The 23,735-nt window shown below is 47.9% G+C and overlaps 1 protein-coding gene and 2 non-coding genes across 3 annotated transcripts; all 3 read left to right on the top strand.

Annotated features, from left to right (window-relative positions):
* Positions 1–3,047: 3,047 nt before the first annotated feature.
* Positions 3,048–11,490, top strand: TMEM214 (transmembrane protein 214). Its single transcript, XM_067703476.1, has 17 exons — positions 3,048–3,221; positions 4,209–4,408; positions 4,974–5,124; positions 5,412–5,546; positions 5,794–5,876; positions 6,326–6,431; positions 6,543–6,624; positions 6,941–7,042; positions 7,417–7,558; positions 7,990–8,081; positions 8,375–8,423; positions 8,618–8,731; positions 8,967–9,084; positions 9,614–9,710; positions 9,898–10,066; positions 10,192–10,343; positions 10,540–11,490. The coding sequence occupies exons 1-17, from the start codon at positions 3,077–3,079 to the stop codon at positions 10,664–10,666; spliced, it is 2,064 nt and encodes a 687-aa protein (XP_067559577.1). The 5' UTR covers positions 3,048–3,076; the 3' UTR covers positions 10,667–11,490.
* Positions 11,491–22,914: 11,424 nt separating this feature from the next.
* Positions 22,915–23,004, top strand: TRNAY-GUA (transfer RNA tyrosine (anticodon GUA)). The gene is given in 2 exon segments: positions 22,915–22,951; positions 22,969–23,004. It is a non-coding gene; the product is annotated as a tRNA-Tyr (tRNA).
* A 351-nt stretch (positions 23,005–23,355) lies between these two features.
* Positions 23,356–23,428, top strand: TRNAA-AGC (transfer RNA alanine (anticodon AGC)). The gene has a single exon. It is a non-coding gene; the product is annotated as a tRNA-Ala (tRNA).
* Positions 23,429–23,735: the final 307 nt, after the last annotated feature.

Genomic DNA, 23,735 nt, shown 5'->3' with positions numbered 1-23,735 from the left:
TTCCTCTAGCTTCAGACTAGCCCTGGTAGATGTTTCCTTGCCATCCTGAGTATGCCTGAGATACTACGGGGATTGTGTTTCTTCCATGGCCCTGCTCCATGACCCTCCTCCCAGACTGCCACCACTTCTCAGATGACTCCAGTTATAAGCCTGAAATAAGCAAACTGTGTCTGTTTGTTCCTCATTCACTTCAATTCCTCCGTTTGACTGCCACCCCCACGCACAGAGACTTCTGATCTTATTCTGCTTTTCTTCTCCAACAAGTTCCCTGCCTGCATTTATTTATCATTATGATTTTTAATTCCTGTGCCTAATTTTAAAAGGCTTTTCCCCCCACCATTCCAGGTAGATATAGTAAAAGGATAACGTAGTTTCCCTGCGTTGCCCAATGTTCATTTTCAGGCCGAGACCTCACCCTGCTGGTTAAGTGGGTGTGGTAGACAGAATAACACCTCCCCCGAGATGTCCACGTCATAATCCCCAGAACCTAGGGCTATGTTAGGTTACATGGTGAAGGGGAATTAACCTGCAGATGGAATTAAATTGCTAATCAGTTGACCTTAAAATAGGGAGAGTATCCTGGATTATCCAGGCGGGCCCAATGTAATTGCAGGGGTCCACAAAATTGGGGCAGGGGCCAGGAGGTCAGAGTGATGCAATCTGAGGAGGACGTGACCCGCCATTGCTGACTTTGAAGATGGAAGGGAGCTATGAGCGAAGGAATTTGGTCAGCCTCTAGAGGCTGGGAAAGGCAAAGAAACTCTCCCCTAGAGCCTCCACAGTGGACCGCTGCCCTGCAGACACCATATTTAGCCCAGTGAGACCCTGACAGACCTCCCCTTCCAGAACTGTAAGATTAGAAGTTTGTGTTGTTTTAAGCCAGTAAGTTTGTGGCAATGTGTTACAGCAGCAATAGGAAACTACTACGGTGGGTCAAACTGCTTCAGTGAGCTCACTCTTCTTCTCGCCTCCACACTGGACACCCACCCGTCCTCCTCTTTTGATTCTTCCCTCAAACCCCATGGGTACCTGCCTAAGCCCACCTCCATGGCTAGTGTCTAAGGCTGCTCTTTGAACACCCAGAGCTCAAGGATGTGAAGCCAATGCCTCCTTCCCAATGTCTGCAACATTTAGGATGGTGAACCATAATTTTCTGTTTACACAGTTGTCTCCCACACAAGCTTCGAGTTCCTCTCAAGCAAGTGAGGTGTGTCCTCTAGCTCCACCTAGCACCATGCTAGGTGCTTAGGTAGAGAAGAAGGTGCTTAGGAAATGCTACTGGATAAGTAAGTGAATGACTTCTATCCCTTAGATGCCAAGTCACAACAGATGACCTGCCAGACTATTCTAAGGAAAGATAGGAAATAAAGCCCCTCCCTTTCTATACATTTCCACCATGGAGCAGCCCCCTTCTTTGCCTCTATGGAAAGCCCGTTCTGTTTCTCTTCCAAAAACAGTGTCTCTTCTGTGACCATACATGTGACACAGAAGAGGCAGAACAAAGAGAAGATAGTGTCTGAGTAGAGCTAAACCAATGATCTGAAAAAAATGAATTGATTAATGATCAGCTCAAATCTGTTCCTTGCCAAAAGCACTGCATCTCAGAGGCAAAGTCAGCTACGGTCAGGCCTGAAGGGGCTGGAGGGCAGGCAGAAGGAGGCAGCAAGAGCCGGTTGTATCCCCCTTCCTGCCTTTCCCCCACCCCATCCCATCCTTCACATATCCCCATTTACCTTCCCAAAAGCAGATGTGCCCCTTTCCTACTGGCTTCCCAGGGTCTGGAGGACAAAGTCCGAATTTGGCAGGCAAGGCCCATGGCATTTGGGCTCAGATCCATTTCCAACCGCATCCCCTCCAAAATCCCTTAAGCACTGTCACATTGAACTACTTCCAGTCTCCCAGCCTTGCCACGCTGTGTCCCACCTCTAGGACTCTGCTTAAATCAATAAATCCATACAACTGGCCTGTTCTCTCCACTTGTGCTCATCCCCAGCCAATGAAAATTTGCCCATTCCTCAGGACCCATCTCAAGGGTCATCTCCTTCAAGAAGCCTTCTCTAATCCCCTTCCTAAAGGAATTCATCACTCCCTAAGCTATTCGTCCTGTGGGAAACTGAACTCTATTAGTTCTTACTATAACGGCTTGCCTGTCTTGTTCCTCAGTATGGCAGGTGTGAATCCCATCCTCAAATGTAGGAGTGTACATGAAATAGCACATTTCCTTAATCGTGATAGATCCCTTCCAGTTCACCTTCGCTCATCCTCCCCTGCTGGGATGCTTCAAGTTTTGAGGTCTCACGTGATACTACAAGCCTGGCAGAAGGCCCTCGGGAGATAGTGGATGTCTGAGCAGTAACCTGTTTGAGTGGTTCCCCAGGTCTGCAGCTCTCGATCCCTTCCCTGCCACATCTGGGACTTGAGACTGACTCTTGTGGTGGGAGTCAGAGTCTTTTCTTTCCCATTGCCTGGAAGGGGAAACCCAGCGCTGGCTGTACCAGGGCCCCAGACTTTTTTGTGCCTCCTTCCAGGAGGACTCTCCGCTCTCCACTTCCTGCCCTCCAAATACTGCCTCTTCCCTCAAACCCCATCCTCTTCCTTGTTCCTGCAGAACAGATTTTTATAGCTCATTAAACCCAAAGTCTAATCACTAGCAACAGAAAAACTAGCACTTTCCTACAAGGAAGGAAGCATTTAATCTGCAAACTCTCCTGGGAGATGAGAACTATTTTCATTCCATCCTTCTTGCACAACTAGAACGGAAAGAAAAACAGAAACAGTTAAATTTCCACCAAGTCACCCAATGCCTCCACATTTTGCTCAATAAAAGTTGTCTGAATGCAAAAGCCTCTCATCTCAACATCTTTGCCTGGCTGGTTTTTTGCTGCGAAAAGGCCCCGATGCCGACCCGACCCCTAGAGTGGGAGAACCAGGCAAACACGAAAGACTACAAGTCCCAGGCTGCCTTGCGGGTGGCGTCACGCGCCGCGAGGTCCTGCGAGGAGACGTGGCAGAGCGCTGCGCGTCCGCGCCGGACCGGAAAGTCCAGGGAGGTGGCCGTGGCGGGAGGCTCGGAACCATGTCGGCTAGGACGGCGGGTGGGGGGCGCTGGGAGGTGGTGAAGAAGGGGCGGCGGCCTGGGGCCGGCAGCAGTGGTAAAGGCGGCGGAGGGGACCGCCGGGCGCTCGGGGAGGCGAACGGAGTGTGGAAGTACGACCTGACCCGTGAGTACCCACGCGGCCCGCCGCCGCCGCCCGGCCCCGGGCCTGCCCCCACGGGTGGTAGGGAGCAGCTACCCGAGCCCAGAGGGTCAAAACACCCCCGGACTCCTGGAGGCGCGAGCTCTCCTGCCGATCGGTACCTCCCAGTTCAGCCGGCGCTACCCTGGCGTTGCCTATTTTGAGCCTCACGGGAGGTAGACAGCGCGAGGGAAGTCGCTGTCCTTGCCTCTCAAATGAGTAAACTGAGGCCCAGCGAAGTTAGATGCCTTGTCCAGGATCCCATGTCAGTGGGGACCAGGATTCTGGTCTTCGGCCGCTCAGCTGACTGCACATACGCCCTACCAGCTGTTCCCGGGCCCTGGCCTGGCCTCTCCGGGCAGGTGTCCGAGAGCTGCGGAGAGGCATCCTGGTTCATTATACACGGTGCCCCCGCCTTAAGTAACCAGCAGGTCGGGAGTGGGCGTGGGGACTGGGACGCACATGAGGCCCTGCACTGGGAGAAATGACCCACCACACACTGTCCACACCCACCAAGTATTATTCTAAGTGGTGCTGGTTTCCTCAAAGCCTCCTGGAGGAGTGGAGAAGGCTTGCCACTTGTTGATTATAGAGTTGTCACATCTGAACCAGAAGGAACTGGGGTAGAACCAAGATGGAAAAATCCTGATCTCCCAGACTGGTAGCCATTCAACAAAGAAGCCCGCCGTCCGTATCCCACCCCCGACCACCGATTCTCACATACTCTGATTTCCTAATAAAGAAACGCCTCATCTCTGTGAAAGAGCCCATGAACTCACGAGCTGTGATTACTGAAGAAGCAGCCAGGAGGGCTCCCTGCCCTGCTCCTGAAGCAGGACAGCAAGAAGGGGCTTTGAGGCAGGATCCTCCCTGGAGATGAATTAGGTGACAGTGTGGAGGAAGGGACCACTGTTCCTGTGAGGCCCTCCTGACTCAGGGCTGCCCCCCTTTCTCTGCCTGTCATTACCCCAGCTCCAATCCAGACGACAAGCACCCTGTATGAGCGGGGCTTTGAGAAAATCATGAAGCGGCAAAATAAGGAGCAGGTTCCACCCCCTGCTGTGGAGCCTAAGAAACCGGGGAACAAGAAGCAGACTAAGAAGGTGGCCACGCTCACCAACCAGAACCAGAAGCAGGGCCGCTTTCGCAGCCTGGAGGAGGCACTGAAAGCTGTGAGTGTGCCTAGGCTTTAGGCAGGGCAAGAATGAGGACTCAAGGAGTAGAGAAAATGAGAGGAGCGGGAGGGGGACAGGCGGCTCAGGGACCTGTGGAATGTGGGACATTGCTGGCTGAGAGGAGGCGTTCAGGAAAGGATGGAAACCCCAAGGGGTACAGTGTTTGCACTTAGGATGGAAAGGAAATACGTTTATAGAGAAACATAGATTAGTGAGAGGAGGGCCTTGAAAATCCAGAGGTACAGGGAGGATTTAGAAAAACTGCTTGTGGTTCCTCTCCACAAGGAAGGAGTGATCTTTCATTTTCCATCTAGTCTTCTGTTTTTCCCCTTGAACCTGTGAAGGGCCCAAGAGTATTAGTCCTTGAGATCAGCAATTGCAGCTGTCATGGTCTCTGTTTCCTAAAGATCTGGATTCAGCAAAAGTGTGGCATTCCACATACTTTCGTTTAAAAGCAGAAACCCTTTGTTCTTCCTACCACCACCTAGTTCAACCATTTTCCCACCTCTACCCCATTACTCTGTACCCACAACTCACCATGAGGGTCCTGTGTCCCTGGCAGCTGGACCTGGCAGCTCTGCAGAAGGAACTGGACAAGAGCCAAAGCGTGTTCTCTGGCAACCCATCTGTGTGGTTGAAGGACCTGGCCAGCTATCTCAACTACAAGCTCCAAGTGCCTCCAAGTGAGCCCACGCTAAGCCAGCATACTCACGGTTAGTTCTCCAGACAAGTTCAAGGAAATTATGAAAGGGCTGTGCGTAAGCATGTTACTTAGTAACTGAGCCCAATGCCCCCTACTGCCCTGATTTACATGGGTGATTTCAGCTGTTCTCAAATCATCATGGCTTAAAAGTTTCCGGACCTCGTTGAAATAGGGAGGATGCCAGCCACAGTGCAGTGACCTCTGCCTCCACGTACCGTTCTCAGGGGGCAAACCAGAGCTCTCAGAGCTGGCAGAGGCTTCTGGTCCTAGCACTCATACGAGGCCTCTCGGTCGCAGATTATCCCTACAGCCTGGTGAGCCGGGAGCTGCGTGGCATCATCCGAGGGCTACTGGCAAAGGCAGCGGAGTCTCTGGAGCTCTTTTTTGACCACTGTCTATTCACCATGCTACAAGAGCTGGATAAGACGCCAGGTGAGAGGGGCCCGTGAGGAATAGCCCAGTCCCATCTGGGGAGCCTACCCCCTTTTTCCTGCTTCAGGAGTAGCTGGGTGGTGCCGTTTCAGCAGAGAAGTGTGCTAACCTCAACACTCTTTTGGAAAAGGAGGAGGATGTTAGGACTCGCTGGGCCTGGGTTCTGGGCTCTCAGCTGTCAAAAGGGAGGTTACAGGTTTGGGATGCTGATTAGTATATGTAGGTCTGAGAATGTATATCTCTCCAGGGGAGTCACTACACGGTTACCGCATCTGTATCCAGGCCATTCTGCAGGACAAGCCCAAGATCGCCACCATGAACCTGGGCAAGGTGAGCTCAGGGTCGTGGTGGGGACATCGGGAGGCTAGGATTGGGGAGGCTGCGCGGAATCTACACTGTTAGACCCAATTAAGGGGTAGTGGGAGGTCCTGTAAGACAGATGATCACAGCTAACAGTGTTAGCGCTTACTGTGTCTACTTTGTACATTATATGAGGTAGGTACTGCTGCTATTCCCATTTTGTAGATGAGAAGATTGAGCCACAGAGGGGTTCAGTAACTCTCATAGAGTTGGTCAACTAGTAAGTGGCAAGTATGGGTGGAGGCCACAGCCTGGTGCCGGAGCCTCCCTCTGAATCGCTCCACCACGCTGTCGTGCTGCTGCCCTGTCCCACAGCCTTCCCCTCCTCTCTCAGTTGACATCTCTCTTCCTCCCTGGCTTGGGGAGTGCTCCTGGCACTCTGCCCTATCCCAACCTGTCTCTCCCACCGGTCTCCTCAGTTCCTGGAACTGCTGAGGTCCCACCAGAGCCGACCAGCAAAGTGTCTGACCATCATGTGGGCCCTGGGTCAAGCAGGTTTTGCCAATCTCACCGAGGGACTGAGAGGTAACGAGGAAGTGGGGAAGAGAGAGGGAGGTTTTGGAGCCAGCAAGTTGCTCTTTAATGTTCTCAGTGGATCCAGGCCTGAGGCGTCCTCCCTGACCTTTGTCTCCACAGTGTGGCTGGGGATCATGCTGCCTGTGCTGGGCATCAAGTCTCTGTCTCCATTCGCCATTGCATACCTGGATCGGCTGCTCCTGTGAGTAACGGCAGGGAACAGCAAGGCCAAGGCCCAGGGCGTTTTCCAGTGGCTATTTCAGCAAAATGGGGTGCTGTGATCCTGGTTTCCGTAGATGTGAGGAAAATCAGGACCAGCTCCTCCCAACTCACAGTGTGATGGGGAAGAAGGAAAGGGAGGGAGCCAGGAAGGGGAGGGGGATGGGGTAGAGTTTATGCCCTTTTTCTTTTTTTTTTTTTTACAGCTAGGTTATGCCCTTTTTTCTTAGATGTTATTAGCTGTGTCCATGGCCCGGGCAGGTGGTCCCCAACAAGCCTGTTTCTTTCTTCCTCCACAGGATGCACCCCAACCTCACCAAGGGCTTTGGCATGATTGGCCCCAAGGACTTATTCCCACTTCTGGACTTTGCCTATATGCCCAACAACTCCCTGACTCCCAGGTAGGGCTGCCCTGGGGCACACCTGCTGTGAAGGATCCCAGCAGAGGGTTAGGAGTAGACAATATATGTCCCTTCCCTTCCAGCCACTCTACATCTGAGATTATCAACCTGCAAGTACAAGGGATCATTGAACCCCTGGAATTATATGGGCCCTCAAGTGTGATTGGCATGTGGGCATTTTCCTGGGGAGGGGACCCATGACTCTGAGCAAATTTTCCAAGAAGTCTCCGAGTCTAGAAAGATGCAGAACCATCACAAGGCCCTTCATGACTGCCCGCCTTGGGCAGGGTGTGGACTCTGAGGCAGGCAGAAGGGACACAGCGCACAAATCCATTTAGAGCTGTGCCTGGCTCTCTTCTCAACCCCCTCCACAGCCTGCAGGAGCAGCTGTGTCAGCTCTACCCACGACTGAAGGTGCTGGCATTTGGGGCGAAGCCAGAATCCACCCTGCACACCTACTTCCCCTCCTTCCTGTCCAGAGCCACCCCTGGCTGCCCTCCGGAGATGAAGAAAGAGGTGAGGAAATGGTGGGAGGCTCCTTTTTCCTTCCCAGGGGTCTGCTACAGAGGTCCTTATCTGCTGACAAAGGCCCTGCTTCAGGGAGCCCGTTTTCTGGGCATCCCCTTAGCTCACTCCTGACAGCTGCCTGCCCGGCTCCCTCATGCTCTGCCCTCAGAAGAACGGAGCCGAAAAGAGGCACATTCAGGTCTGGCCGGTCTCTGATATCCTGCCCCTTGCAGACAAGTGAACTTCGAGCTCAGGAGCCCTGGCCTCCCCCTTTACAGCCTCTCGGAGAGTTTTGGGGTATGGGCACAATTTCTCCATCCTTTAGGGTGGATGTGTTGCCCGGATGGCCTCACTTAAGAGAGGAGGATTACCTCCCAGCAATCTCCCTGCCACCAGCCCCGGGCCCCAGCAGTCTCTCCCTTCTCCTGTCCTCTGTGCAGCTCCTGAGCAGCCTGACCGAGTGCCTGACGGTGGACCCCTTCAGCACCGGCGTCTGGAGGCAGCTGTACCCCAAGCACCTGTCACAGTCCAGGCAGGTGGGGGTGGGAGGGTCACCTGCCCCTGATCCACACAGAGAAGCCTTAATTCACGCTTCTGGTGTGTCCCTGTCCTAGAAGCAGAAGGGGGATGTTTGTCACTTGTTCAGGCTCATGCCCCTCAAGTTCAGTGGGAACATTGCTGGGAGGCCTCTAGGAAGCTGCTCCTCTGCAGGGGGCGGGGAGGTGGATATCTTTCAGCCTGAAGGAGCGGGGCCTCGTGGAGGACAGGGGGATGGAAGGGGCCAAGTGGGCCTCTCGATTGGAAGGGGTTGTGCTTTCCCCACAGCCTGCTGCTGGAGCACTTGCTCAGGTCCTGGGAGCGGATTCCCAAGAAGGTAAGGAGCTGGGAGGACATGGCAGGCTGAGCCTCATCTGGGTTCTGGGTTCATACCCCTCAGCCACTGTCCCCCCTTTCTGAGAAGGTACTCTGTTAGCACATCTGGCATGGAAAACAAAGCAGAATGGAGGCTCAGGGTTCCCTCCTGGGCCAAATCTTACGATCTCAGCCTAGACTTTTCTTACCCTATAGACACAGAAGTCTTTGCAAGAAACCATTCAGTCCTTCAAGCTTACCAACCAGGATCTGCTAGGGAAGGGCAGCTGCAGCAACCAGGATGTCATCACCTGTGACGCGGCCTGCAAGGTGCCAGCGCCCAGCCCTCCCCCAGCCCCACAAACTGTTCTGTGTCGCTGTCTCAGCACACCCTGGGGTGGGCCTGTATCCCATACCTGCCCCACCTGTCCTTGGAGCCCGCACTACCTCCTGGGTAATGTGAGGGCCGGATCCTCTCCCTGGAAGGCCTAGCTCGAGGCCTGCTTTACGAGGCAAGGAGCAGCCCCTCTCCCTTCTGACCGCTGCTCTCTACCCCTTCTCCTAGAGTCTGTTGCAGCAGGCACGGGGCTTCTGGCTGCCCTGGACGCGGCTACTCCTGTTGGTGCTGGTCTTTGCCATAGGTTTCCTGTGCCATGACTTCCGGTCACACAGCTCTTTCCAGGGTAAGCAGGGATTGGCAGGCAAGGGAGATAGCCTGGGGCTCTCTATGGGGACACAGAGCTGGATGTGGCACTCCCCGCCCCCAACACACTCCGGAACAAACACTTTTCCGACAGATGTTCCAATCACACCTCAGATCAGACAGGTGCTTTGCAGTATAGAAATGCTTGCATATTCGTGGTCTCATCTGAGTAGATGTGTATCTTGTTTTTAACTTCTGAGGAAATTGAGGCTCAGAAAGGTTTACCAATTAGCTGAAATACAGCTAGGAAATAGAAGGGCCGACCCTCAAAGCCGAGGCTTCTTGACGCCTAAGCCCTGGGCTCCACCTGGCTGCACCCTTCTTGCTCCCCTGGCCTGCATCCTCCCTCCGTGTGTGCTCCAGAGCAGACTGGAGGCAGCTCTGCAGCCCCAGGAGCACACTGAGTTCTGCCCCACCCCTCACTGGGTCTGCCCTGGGGCCTGTAGTGTCTGTCTCTCCGATCCCTTCCCCGCTCACCTCCCAGCTCACCCGAGGCCCCCTTTACTCAGCCTCCTTTTCTGGCCGGTTGCTTCATTCATCTGGTGTCTTGCCTGCTGGCCAACAAGCATGTACCAAGATCTACTCCTACAGCCTGCAAGGCTACAGGTGAGCACCTCCTGGGGAGGGGTGGGGTGGGAGAGAGAGGGCTGGCGTGTTCAGGCATTGACAATCAGTGGGAAGTGATGGTGGTTTTCCTTTCCCAAGGCCTCCCTTGCCCCAGCTGTTCTTGGGCCAAATTGCCTGTGAAAACTCAGAGACCTCCCTCCTTCCTCCCCTATGTCTTCTCCTACAGCTGGCTGGAGGAGACATTGCCGGCCTGGGGTTCCCACTTGCTGACCATGGTGAGACCCAGCTTGCAGCTGGCCTGGGCCCACACCAGTGCCACAGTCAGCTTCCTTTCTGCCCACTGTGCCTCCCACCTTGCCTGGTTCGGTGACAGCCTCACCAGCCTCTCCCAGAGGGTAAGCCAGAGACAGGGAGGTCAGAGAAGGCTGCTCTCGCCAGGGGCTGAGTTCTTGGGAAGGTGCAGCCCCATGTGGACTGCATTCCCTGGCCACTCTAATCCCGTCCATTCTCCACGGTCCAGCTACAGACCCAGCTCCCTGATGCCCTGAACCAGCTGCTCCATTCTCTGAGGGAGCTGCTCCTGTTTCTCTACCAGAACGTCCTGCTGCCCACGTGGCACATGCTGCTTGAGGCCCTGGCCCGCGCCCAGGAGCACTGCCATGAGGCGTGCAGGTGAGACCCTCGCCCAGGGCACGCCCTTTCTCCAGGGACGAGGCTCCTCTGTTGAGTCTCTCGCTCTGCCCTGGCCCCTGCTCATCCCTTGGCCACTTTGGGATGCGGGTTGTGAGTGTGAGCTACAGCCCTGTGACTTGACGCAGCTGCACATCACCGCGTTCCAACCTCCACAAATGTTCTGCTTTCCTCCCAGAGGTGGGGTGACCTGGGACTGCGTGAAGACACAGCTCAGTGAAGCTGCCCACCAGACCTGGCTCTGCCTACAGGAAACCACAGTGGCCTTCTTGAACTGGGCATTTGCCATGATACCCCAGCAGTAGGCCCTGCCTCCCTGGCTGCTGGGTTCTGTCTGGAGCAGACCATCTGAGACTGCTGGCGGGGAGAGGGTGGCAGTTCTGCATGGGAGTCTTTGTTACGTGGTGCCTAAGTTCTGTCTCCTAGGCAAGTGGTTGGCTGCCTCTGCCTCAGTTCTTCCACTTTGGCAGCAGCTGAGCCCAGGGGTATCTCAGCCTCCTACCCACGATTCCACTGAGCACTGCTCTGCCCGATTGCACACAGCTCCCAGCCTCTGTCCTTGGGCTGGTAGCCTCTCTCGCCTCCTCTCTTGTCTCCTGCTCTCCACTTCCTTCTCTCTCATTCCTGAAACCTCAGACAGCTCATCTCCAAAAAGGTGGGACTCCAGCAAGTGGTTTCTGCCTTCTTCCGACAAATGATTTCTGCTCCCAGACTTCAGCTGCAGCAGAAAAAAGAAAGGGACCTCCAGAAGAATCCAGAAGAATATAGCACCTCAGTGGGTGGCAGCAGCTTTGCCTCTACCACACCCTGGGTGTGGCTGTCAGTGGACATGGAGGCCTGGGTGGAAAGGCCTCTCACCTCAAAATGCTCAACTTAGGTCCTTCAAGGCCCCTCACTGCCCCTTCCATTGTGGTCCTACTTCCTCACTCTCCATTCCCCTTCAGTGCTGGGGGATCTCTGCCCCAATGTTCAGCCTTTCTCTGCTGCCCACCCCTACCATCCGTCTGGAGAGCAGAGCCCAGGTAATCATGTGCCTTGGGCCCAGGGAACCTTCAGCAGTCGGTTGAGACAGGATGTGGCCCATGGGTATGCCTACTTGGTGGAATAAAGGACACAGATTTGACTTCTAGCTTTCCTCTGTGCCTCTTCATACAGGAATTCCTGTAGTTGTGGACAGGAGGACAAAATTGAAGCACCTGCACGTTCTTCAGCCCCCTGCCCTCCCGAAGGTTGTAGCCACTGGCTGTAATTGAGCTTCTGGCAAGGAAAGCCCATTCTAAAGTTTGGTCTGTCGAGGGTTCTGGACACACTCCTCTTGCTCATGTATTGTCTCACTTGTCCCTGTGATTCGCGTCCCAGGATTTGCTTTGATAGCTTGAGTATTTTATGCTTGGAAAAGTTGGGGAGAGTCTCCTAGAGGAATTCTTGGCCAGTGATCAGAGGGTGTCTTCTTTGTTCCCAGGACCTTAATTTATTAATTCGTTCATTTTATAGGCAGTGAGTGAAAGGTTTAGAACTCCAAGAGTCAAGGGTTTATCACCAAAGTCCCTTTTAATTTTTGACTTGAGACTATAATAATTAGCTAACTGCATGGGTTTTCGGTTCTTACCTCAAGCTTCTTTCCTTGAATGTTTCAAAAAATATAAGCAGTACTAGAGGTGCACTGCCCGCTCCAACTTCCGTGGGCTGGTTTCTGCTTCCGTCATAAACACCTGAGATGGCCAGCTGCCACTTTCCCCTTCACGGGCTGCCCTGAGATGCTGCCTCCATTTCCAGCAGCAAGATTATAAAGAAGCAAGCATAGAAAACTCTTGATACAAGGTGAGGCCGTGAGGACTATAGCATCTCACGTTTTTGTTCTCTTTCCTTGTTAGAATGTAACTACATTACCACATTGGGAAGAACCCTGCTCTTCTAGTGGCAGTCAGCCATGACCATTTTTCCCAGAAAAAAAGAAACCCTGCCTGGCAAAGGACCAAGGTTTAGGACTGCTAGGCAGGACAGTCCAAGGGCCCCAAGACATGTTCCATTGCCTCAGTTCTTCCTTACCAATCAGATGGGTTCAACTCTTAAGAGTAGTGAATCCTTGTAACCGTCCTGTATTCAAGGCAAATTGAAGAAAGGGGGCTGGTGTGAGCTTGGGTTGGCACGAGCGCAGGACCAGTAAAATGATAACACTCTGTCCTACAATAACATTGAGTCCAGCCAAGGCTGCTGGACTGGATTTTCAATCTAGCAACTCAGAGAATCCCACTTATAAGTGCTTCATTGGTTTCTAACGTGTGTACTCTTTCTACCTTGTTAGGTTCATTTAATCTCTGACATATGATCCTGGGATGCAACATTTTTCTTTAACTCAGGTAAACTGGGGTCTCCACAGCCTCTCCCAGGGACACTGACACCTTAATTGGCTTTATTCAGTAGACACAGTGGTTTGACCTGATAACTGGAATTGTCAGAATTTTTCCTCTGTCATTAGTCCGACGCTGTACCTGCTGTCCATTAAAGCTAGACCAGACATCCAGATGTTTTACTTTAGCAGAACTGTCAATGAACAGGAATCCAAGCTGAGCCAGTTAGTTGAACCAGTATGGACTGGTGGAGTACACTGATGCCGGCAGGCAGGCAATCACACTGGTAATTGGTGTTTTGGGAAGTAAACTGACACCTGAAAGATCACTTCTAGACATTTTAACTTTACTTTTCACACACAGGTGGAGTTTTACAGAGAACATACCATATAACTGATGGGCAGTTTGAATACTGTTAACTAACTTTAGTTATTACTAGTTCTTGTACGGACTTGCAAATTATATCGCATGACTCATTAGAAACACTTCTTCCCATTTTTCTAAGTCTTAACGCATGGTTTTGGTTTCCTCTGGTCTGTGTACCCCGTCTACAGCCTCAGCTTTAGAGCAGGGCAGCTTGATGGGGAGCCTTACTATGGATAGATAATGCTGCTGGACTCCCACCTGTGACACTGGCAGTCCATTCTCAAATGGCTCCACTCTTACTAGAGTGGAGTGTTTCCCACAGAAATAGGCATGCCTGCCCTGCACTATTCCAGAATGACCCAGTTGTCAATTATACAGAAATTTCAGTGGTTGGATGACCTCTGAGCATTTTAATATGTCTTAATCTCTCCTGAAGGAGTTTGGATTTAAGTGAACACTTAAAGTGACTAATTCTTTTTCTACATAATCTTCCTGGTTCTGCTCCCAAGGGGACTTTAGGGGGAAAAGGACCTTGCTTTTCCTTATGTGATGTTCCACTTTTACCTGGCAGTTTCATTGCCCAGACTTGAAGTATAAGAATTTGGGGGTGAGGGAGAGCTTTCACCATTCAGGGCATGAGCGAATACTTATTGACTATTGAATATTCTACCTATTAATAAAAACGTTGCGTTCAGACATGTTGGATGTGCCTTGGTATATCTTTTTTACTATGTTAGTACACAAGTTATTAATTTTTAATAGACTTTATTTTTTATAGCAGTTTTAGGTTCACATCAAAACTGAGCAAAAAGTACCCTCCCCTTGCCCCACACTCCACAGCTTCCCTAATGTCAACATCAGTGAACCTACACTGACACATCAGTGTCACCTGGAGTCTATAGTTCCCATTCAATCTTTTTAAATTTATTGACTTGTTACGTAACATGTGGGCTATCCTGGAGAATATTCCATGTACACTTGAAGAATGTATTCTGCTGTTGTTGGGTGGAATGTTTTGTATATGTCTGTTAGGTCTGGTTGGTATGCTGATCAAGGCCTCCATTTCCTTACTGAGCTTATAAATACATTCTTAATGTTAAAAAACTTACAAATCAGTAAGAAAAGCACTAAACAACAGTAAAACTATGGATGAAAGACATACTTCATAAAAGAAATGCAAATGAACAATAGACTTAGGGGGGAAAAGTCCATTTCGTTGGCAAAGAAGTGTAAATTTAAAATAAGGTAGCGCTTACTTTTGCCTATCATATTAATAAAAGTTTTTTTAAGTGATAATATACTCAGTGAATGCTGTGATAGAAATTGGTATAATGTTTCTGGGGATTAATTTGGTAATATTTATCAAAAGCCTTAACGGTTTCATACTACTTTACCAAGTAGTTCCACTCCTATAAATATATTCTAGAGACTAGAGAAGTAAACAGAGATATAGACAAAGATTTATGTACAAGAACATTTATTGTAGCAGTATTAATAGGAAAAATTTGGATAAACTGTGTCCAACAATAAGATGAGTATTTCAATGAACTTTTGTAAAAAAGCAAACGATGAGAAATGGCTGTTCAAATGGTGATTTCAAAAAATCTTTAATGACAAAATTGCTTGTTATTAATTGAGCTCAATTTATTGAAACATTGGCTACAATAAGAAATACAGAAAATAAGTGTTGGCAAGGTTGTGGAGAAATTGGAACTCTTCTACAATGGTGGTGGGAATGAAAAATTGTTCAACCGCTGTGGAAAACAGTTCGGCAGTTCCTCAAAGAGTTAAACATAATTACCATAAAACTCAGCAATTCCATTCTTAAGAGTATACCCAGGAGAAATGAAAACATACATCCACACAGAAACTTGTACACGAATGTTTATGGCAATATTATTCATAAAAGCCAAAAGGTGCGCCTGCTGGCCACTGGTGGGGGACTCTTAACACCCAAGGAGACGGGAGGAACCCCAAAGTGAACCAGTAGGACGGAGGGGGACGGAGTGGGGAGGTGAAGTGGAGGCCAGACAGGATTGGCGCCCCTGAGGCTGGGGAGATCAGGAGAAGCAGGTGGGAGGGACTCTCGGAGAGCAGCCGGAGAGGAGCAGAGGGCGATCGCCTGGCCCACTTAGGCCGGGGAGCCTGCTGAGCTCCCAGGTGAGGTCCCCTAGCCTCTGGGACCAGGGATGGGGGGCACGCCTGGGCCCCTTCTGTTCCTGGAGCCTAAGCCCCACCCCCAACAGCTCCCAGGGCCTTTCCCAGCCCTGCGGGTCCTGAGCATTGGCCCCGCCCACCACCCAAACCTCGCCCTTGCTTAGGCCCCGCCCTCCACAGCTAAGGCTTTCCCCCCCTTTTTTTTTTCCCTCCTCTTTTTTACTATTGTGTACTGATGTACCTTCTGGTTGTTGAGTCATCTATATTTTTATTTTTATATTCTTCCTAACATATCTGTTAGCTTCTAGTCTAATTTTATTTTTTACTTTGTTATTGTTCTTTTTTTTTTTTTTTTGCCACCCCAGGCAGCTTGTGGGATCTTGGTTCACAAACCCTGGGTCCAGCCGAAGCACCTGCAGTGGGAGCTCTAAGTCCAAACCACTGGACTAACAGAGAACCTCAGACCCCAGGGAATATTCATCGGAGTGAGGTCCCACAGAGCTCCTCATCTCAGCACCAAGACCCAGCTCTACCCAATAGCCTACAACTCCAGTGTTGGAAACCTCAGGCCAAACAACCAGTAAGACAGGAACACAATCCCACTCATAAAGAGAAAAAATGAGATGGCAAAAAAATATGTCACAGATGAAGGAGAAAGGTAAAAACCTACAAGACCAAATAAATGAAGAGGAAATAGGCAATCCACCTGAAAAAGAATTCATAGTAATGATAGTAAAGATGATCCAGAATCTCGGAAATAGAATGGAGGCATGGATTGAGAAAATACAAGAAATGTTTAACAAAGATTTAGAAGAACTAAAGAATAAACAAACAGAGATGAGCAACACAATAACTGAAATGAAAAATACACTAGAAGGAATCAAATAACAATAACTGAGGCAGAAGAATGGATAAGTGAGCTGGAAGACAAAATGGTGGAAATAACTGCCAAGGAGCAGAATAAAGAAAAAAGAATGAAAAGAATTGAAGACGATCTCAGAGACCTCTGGGACAACACTAAACGCACCAACATTCGAATTATAGGGATCCCAGAAGAAGAAGAGAAAAAGAAAGGGTCTGAGAAAATATTTGAAGAGATTATAGTTGAAAACTTCCCTAACATGAGAAAGGAAATAGTCACCCAAGTCCAGGAAGCACAGAGAGTCCCATACAGGATAAACCCTAGGAAAAACACACCAAGACACATATTAATCAAACTAACAAAAATGAAATTCAAAGAAAAAATATTAAAAGCAGCAAGGGAAAAACAAAAAAATAACATACAAAGGAATCCCCATAAGGTTATCAGATGATTTTTCAGCAGAAATTCTGCAGGCCAGAGGGGAGTGGCAGAATATACTTAAAGTGATGAAAGAGAAAAACCCACAACTAAGATTACTCTACCCAACAAGGATCTCATTCAGATTCGATGGAGAAGTCAAAAGCTTTTCAGACAAGCAAAATCTAAGAGAACTCAGCACCACCAAACTAGCTTTACAACAAATGCTAAAGAAATTTCTCTAAGTGGGAAACACAAGAGAAGAGAAAGACCCACAAAAACAAACCCAAAACAATTAAGAAAATGGTAGTAGGAACATACATATCAATAATAACCTTGAATGTAAATGGATTAAATGCTCCAACCAAAAGACACAGACTGGCTGAATGGATACAAAAACAAGACCCATATATTTGCTGTCTACAAGAGACCCACTTCAGACCTAGGGACGCATACAGACTGAAAGTGAAGGGATGGTAAAGGATATTCCATGCAAATGGAAATCAAAAGAAAGCTGGAGTAGCAATACTCATATCAGATAAAATAGACTTTAAAATAAAGACTGTTACAAGAGATAACGAGGGACACTACACAATCCAAGAAGAAGATATAACAATTGTAAATATTTATGCACCCAACATAGGAGCACCTCAATACATAAGGCAAATGCTAACAACCATGAAAGGAGAAATTGACAGTAACACAATAATAGTAGGGGATTTTAACACCCCACTTACACCAATGGACAGGTCATCCAAAATGAAAATAAATAAGAAAACACAAGCTTTAAATGACATAATAGAACAGATAGATCTAACTGATATTTATAGAACATTCCACCCAAAAGTGGCAGAATACACTTTCTTCTCAAGTGCACATGGAACATTCTCCAGGATAGATCACATCTTGGGTCACAAATCAAGCCCTGGAAAACTTAAGAAAATTGAAATTGTATCAAGCATCTTTTCTGACCATAATGCTATGAGATTGGAAATCAATTACAGGAAAAAAAACTGTAAAAAACACAAATACATGGAGGCTAAATAGTGCGCTACTAAATAACGAAGAGATCACTGAAGAAATCAAAGAAGAAATTTAAAAAATACATAGAAACAAATGATGAAAACGTGACGACCCAAAACCTATGGGATGCAGCAAAAGAAGTTCTAAGAGGGAAGTCTATAGCAATACAATCTCACCTCAAGAAACAAGAAAAATCTCAAATAAACAATCAAACCCTGCACTGAAAACAAGGAGAGAAAGAAGAACAAAGAAAACCCAAAGTCAGTAGAAGGAAAGAAATCATAAAGATCAGAGCAGAAATAAATGAAATAGAAACCAAGAAAACAATAGCAAAGATCAATAAAACTAAAAGCTGGTTCTTTGAGAAGATAAACAAAATTGATAAATCCTTAGTCAGACTCACCAAGGAAAAAAGGAAGAGGACACAAATCAGTAAAATTAGAAATGAAAAAGGAGAAATCAAAACTGACACTGCAGAAATACAAAGGATTATAAGAGACCACTACAAACAACTATATGCCAATAAAATGGACAACCACGAAGAAATGGACAAATTCTTGGAAAGGTACAATTTTCCATGACTGAACCAGGAAGAATTAGAAAATGCAAACAGACCTATCACAAGTAATGAAATTGAAACCATAATTAAAAATCTTCCAACAAACAAAAGTCCAGGACCAGACGGCTCACAGGCAAATTCTATCTAACATTTAGAGAAGAGCTAACACCAATCCTTGCCAAACTCTTCCAAAAAATTGCAGAGGAAGGAACATGCCCAAACTCATTCTATGAGGCCACCATCACCCTGATACCAAAACCAGACAAAGATAATACAGAAAAAAGAAAATTGTAGACCAATATCACTGATGAACATAGATGCAAAAATCCTGAATGAAATACTAGCAAACAGAATCCAACAGCACATTAAAAGGATCATAAAGCATGATCAAGTGGAATTTATCCCAGGGATGCAAGGATTCTTCAGTATATGCAAATCAATCAATGTGATACACCACATTAACAAATAAGGAATAAAAGCCATATGATCATCTCAACAGATGCAGAAAAAGCTTTTTACAAAATTCAAGACTCATTTATGATAAAAACTCTCCAGAAAATTGGCATAGAGAGAGCCCACCTCAACATAATAAAGGCTATATATGGCAAACCCACAGCAAGCATCATACTGAATGGTGAAAAACTGAAAGCATTTCCACTAAGATCAGGAACAAGACAAGGATGTCCACTCTCGCCACTTTTTTTTTTTTTTTTTTTTTTTTTTTTTTTGCCGTACATGGGCCTCTCACTGTTGTGGCCTCTCCCATTGCAGAGCACAGGCTCTGGATGCGCAGGCTCAGAGGCCATGGCTCACGGGCCCAGCCGCTCTGCGGCATGTGGGATCTTCCTGGACCGGGGCATGAACCCACGTCTCCTGCATTGGCAGGCAGACCCTCAACCATTGCGTCACCAGGGAAGCCCTCTCGCCACTCTTATTCAACATAGTTTTGGAAGTCCTAGGCACGGCAATCAGAGAAGAAAAAGAAATAAAAGGAATACAAATTGGAAAAGAAGAAGTAAAATTGTTACTGTTTGCCAATGACATGATACTATACATAGAAAATCCTAAAGATGCCACCAGAAAACTACTAGAACTAATCAATGAATCTGGTAAGGTTGAAGGATACAAAATTAATGCACAGAAATCTCTGGCATTCCTATACACCAACAACAAAAAATTAGAAAGAGAAATGAAGGAAACACTCCCATTTACCATTGCAACAAAAAGAATAAAATACCTAGGAATAAACCTGCCTAAGGAGGCGAAAGACTTGTACTCAGAAAATTATAAAACACTGATGAAAGAAATCAAAGATGACATAAAGAGATGGAGAAAAATACCATGTTCTTGGATTGGAAGAGTCAATATTGTGAAAATGACTATACTACCCAAAGCAATCTACAGATTCAATGCAATCCCTATCAAACTACTAATGGAATTCTTCACAGGATTAGAACAAAAAATTTTACAATTCGTATGGAAACACAAAAGACCCCGAATAGCCAAAGCAATCTTGAGAAAGAGAAATGGAGTTGGAGAAATCAGGCTCCTCGACTTCAAACTGTATGACAAAGCTACAGTAATCAAGACAGTATGGTACCGGCACAAAAACAGAAATATAGATCAATGGTACAGCATAGAATGCCCAGAAATAAACCCACGCACACATGAGCACCTAATTTACAACAAAGGAGGCAAGAACATACAATGGAGAAAAGGCAGCCTCTTCAATAAGTGGTGCTGGAAAAACTGGACAGCTACATGTAAAAGAATGAAATTAGAACACTACCTAACACCATACAAAAAAATAAAGTCCAAATGGATTAAAGACTTAAATGTAAGACCAGACGCTATAAAACTCTTAGAGGAAAACAAAGGAAAAACACTCTTTGGCATAAAACACTGCAAGATCTTTTTTGACCCACCTCCTAGAGTAAGAGAAATAAAAACAAAAATAAACAAATGGTACTTATTTAAACTTAAAAGCTTTTGTACAGCAAAGGAAACCATAAACAAGACAAAAAGACAACTCTTAGATTGGGAGAAAATATTTGCAAATGAAACAACAGACAAAGGATTAATCTCCAAAGTATACAAACAACTCATGGAGCCAATATCAAAAAAACAAACAATCCAGTTAAAAAATGGGCAGAAGACCTAAATAGACATTTCACCAAGGAAGACATACAGATGGCCAAGAGGCACATGAAAAGATGCTCAACATCACTAATTATTAGAAAAATGAAAATCGAAACTACAATGATGTATCACCTTACACCGGTCAGAATGGCCGTTATCAAAAAAGCTAGAAACAATAAATGCTGGAAAGGGTGTGGTGAAAAGGGAGCGCTTCTACACTGTTGGTGGGAATATAAATTGATACAATCACTATGGAAAACAGTATGGAGGTTCCTTAAAAAACTAAAAATAGAACTACCATTTGACCGAGCAATCCCACTACTGGGAATATACCCTGAAAAAACCATAATTCAAAAAGAGACGTGTACCACAATGTTCATTGCAGCACTATTTACAATAGCCAGGACATAGAACCAACCTAAATGTCCATCGACAGATGAATGGATAAAGAAGATGTGGCACATATATACAATGGCATATTACTCAGCCATAAAAAGAAACGAAACTGAGTTATTTGTAGTGAGATAAATGGACCTAGAGTTTGTCATACAGAGTGAAGTAAGTCTCAAAGAGAAAAACAAATACCGTATGCTAACACATATATATGGAATCTAAAAAAAAAAAAAAAAAAGGTCCTGATGAACCTAGTTGCAGGGCAGGAATAAAGACATAGACATAGAAAATGGACTTGAGGACATGGGGTGGGAGGGGGAAGCTGGGACGAAGTGAGAGTAGCATCGACATATATACACTACCGAATGTAAAATAGCTAGTGGGAAGCAGCAGCATAGCACAGGGAAATCAGCTCCGTGCTTTGCGATGACCTATAGGGGTGGGATAGGGAGGACGGGAGGGAGGCTCAAAAGGGAGGGGATATGGGGACATGTATATGCATATGGCTGATTCGCTTTGTTGTGCAACAGAAACTAACACAGTATTGTGAAGCAATTATACTCCAATGAAGATCTATTTTTTAAAAAAAAAACACCAAAAGGTGGAAATAGCCCTAAGGTCCATCAACAGAAGAATCAACAAAGGAATAGAATATTATTTAGCCATAAAAAGGGACAAGTACAGATACATGCTACAATTTCAATGACTCTCAAAACATTATGATAAGTGAAAGAAATTAACACAAAAAGTCACATATTTTACGATTTCTTTTGTATGCAATCTCCAGAATAGGTAAATCCGTAGAGACCGAAAGCGTATTAGTCGTTGCCAGGGGCTGGGTGAAGTATGGACGGGAGTGATTACTTTAAGGGTACAGGGTGTTCTTCCAAGGTGATTTTTAAAAAAAGAAGATTTTAGACTAGAGAGAGGTTTGCACAGCATTGTGAACGTACTAAATGCCACTGAATTGTTCATACTTTAAAATAGTTAGCTGTATGTTATGTGAATTTCGCTCAAAAACAAAACAAAAACCCCAAGCAACGTAATTATATTCTGCTTTCCAGCCCCCCCCCCCCCAAGAAAGACAGTGAGAGCGCTAATCACCGTTCCAAGAAAACTACCCCAAACTAACGTTCTAGGACATAATGGTAGCATTTGCAGCAGCAGAATGAAGTTAAACCAATACATCAATGGGAAGATGTTAACCTCCTGCTTTGTGGATGGGCACAGGCGTGAACCCCGTGTTGCGTTCAGTGACAACAGAAACTTCGGATTTAAAACAGACTGAGCGAACCCCAAAAACGTTGGAGCCGCAAGGGGCTTAAAACCATCGCCCGACCTGGATTTGCCCGGGCGATTGTGACTCGGGGTAACACAGGCGGTTGCAGAGCTGGCAATGGAGACCAGGTCTCCCCGCACACCCACCCCGCCACACCGCGAAGCAAATCTTCACACACGAGTTGGGTTTTAGGTTTGTTTCTTTGTTTTAAAATCCCGGGAGCTTTTAGTGGGCAAAAGATTGTGGGCTGGCATGCCAGGCCCCTGGAAGGAGAGATGCAGGTGTGAGGCGGGCAGGGGCGGGAGCCGGGTGAATGCTAGCGGCCCGACTCCCCGCCCGGCTCAGGGCCCCGTCCGCAATCACTAATCCCGGGCATCCCGCGTGGCCCGCTCCAGCGCCGCCAGGCTCGCCTCCAGCAGCTCGGTGGTTTGTATCTTTCTTGCTCTTAGGAGGAAGAGATCCTGACAAACATGGGTTAATTGACTGAATGAATGTCCTTCACATCAGGAGAGCAGTAGGATTTTACTGACGCCCTTGGAGAAACCGGAGAGAAACGAGGAGCGGAAATAGCGAACGTAAGCGGTCGGCTTTGCAAACCCAGCGGGCGCCGGGCGATTGTAGAGCACGTGTGCGTACCCGCCCGGCCGGAGAAATGCGGCCCATAAGTCAGGGTTGTGGGCCAGGTCTCAAAGTGTCCGCAGTCCTGTAAGAAACCACAGCTGGTGGGGGCGGGGGGGGCGGTATCGTTTTGTAAAAAGCAAGGAAACGGAAGGGAAACTGTATTGCCCGTGTTTCCTTCGTCCAGGGTTGGAAAGCGGGTCCTTTGGCAGCGCCCTTTGCTCGCATTTCTGTCTCCGGGTTCCTCTGTTCTGTGCACCCTGGAGGAGCTCGGCCCCGGGGAGTTCCTTTAGAGGGTGGGGGCCAGGCCACCCTAAAATTACTGAGACCCTGGAGTGAGGTCTTGGTAAGTATTAGAGGAACGACGGCAGCTGCTTACAACAGCGGGGCCTTCGATAGCTCAGTTGGTAGAGCGGAGGACTGTAGTGGAGCGAGCTACGGCAATCCTTAGGTCGCTGGTTCGATTCCGGCTCGAAGGACTTCGTGTGATCTTTTTAGCTTCCACTGATTCAGAGGAGAAAGGCTTACCTAAAAGCCGGCTGTGAGTTGCGTACGCACTGCAGATGTTCCGTCAAACATATATGCAGTAAATAGGGTATGGGTACGCCCTCTTGGGGGTTACATGCAAAGGAATGTTAACCTGTGCTTTTAAATTAGGCTTATTATTGCTTATGTGTAATTATTATATGTCTGCTTTTAAAAATCTTGCCCCTGGTTCCGCTGCACTTGAGTGCTAAGCTAAATGAATGTTCTGAATTGCGGTCGGTTCACTGGTCAGTGGACACCCCGGAACAACCTGTAAGGCAAAAAGAAAGAAGCCAACAACGGCCGGGGGATTAGCTCAAATGGTAGAGCGCTCGCTTAGCATGCGAGAGGTAGCGGGATCGATGCCCGCATCCTCCACTCGGTTTTTGGCCCGGGCACTGGAGGATCCCCGAACCGCAAGAGAGTGGCTGAAGCTGGTGGGTGTTTTGTAATACACAGAGCAGTACCGTAGGCAATTGTTAGCTTCACACACCGTCTTTTTATTTTGCAGGTGAGTCTTTTCCAGTGTCCTTCTTGGTCACTTCGTCTTTTCCTCCTCCCGGTGGGCAGGCCGTTAACCGTCTTCTGAGAAGACGCGGGTGGAACTCTCCCGCCGGGCCCGCAGGTCGAGCCCCCAAACAGTACGGGCTCAGGTACCCGCTAAATGTGCGAGGGAACCCCGGCG

The sequence above is a fragment of the Pseudorca crassidens genome, chromosome 14 (assembly GCF_039906515.1).
Source record: "Pseudorca crassidens isolate mPseCra1 chromosome 14, mPseCra1.hap1, whole genome shotgun sequence".
Classification (NCBI taxonomy): domain Eukaryota; kingdom Metazoa; phylum Chordata; class Mammalia; order Artiodactyla; family Delphinidae; genus Pseudorca; species Pseudorca crassidens.
Note: the sequence above shows the minus strand (reverse complement) of the source record. Positions and strands in the feature narration are given on the sequence as shown.

Coding starts and splice junctions, on each gene's coding strand:
- TMEM214 (XM_067703476.1), top strand. CDS start 3,077: ATGTCGGCTAGGACGGCGGGTGGGGGGCGCTGGGAGGTGGTGAAGAAG. Junction 5,547..5,793: donor AGAGCTGGATAAGACGCCAG/GTGAGAGGGGCC, acceptor ATATCTCTCCAG/GGGAGTCACTACACGGTTAC. Junction 10,067..10,191: donor TCACCAGCCTCTCCCAGAGG/GTAAGCCAGAGA, acceptor TCCACGGTCCAG/CTACAGACCCAGCTCCCTGA.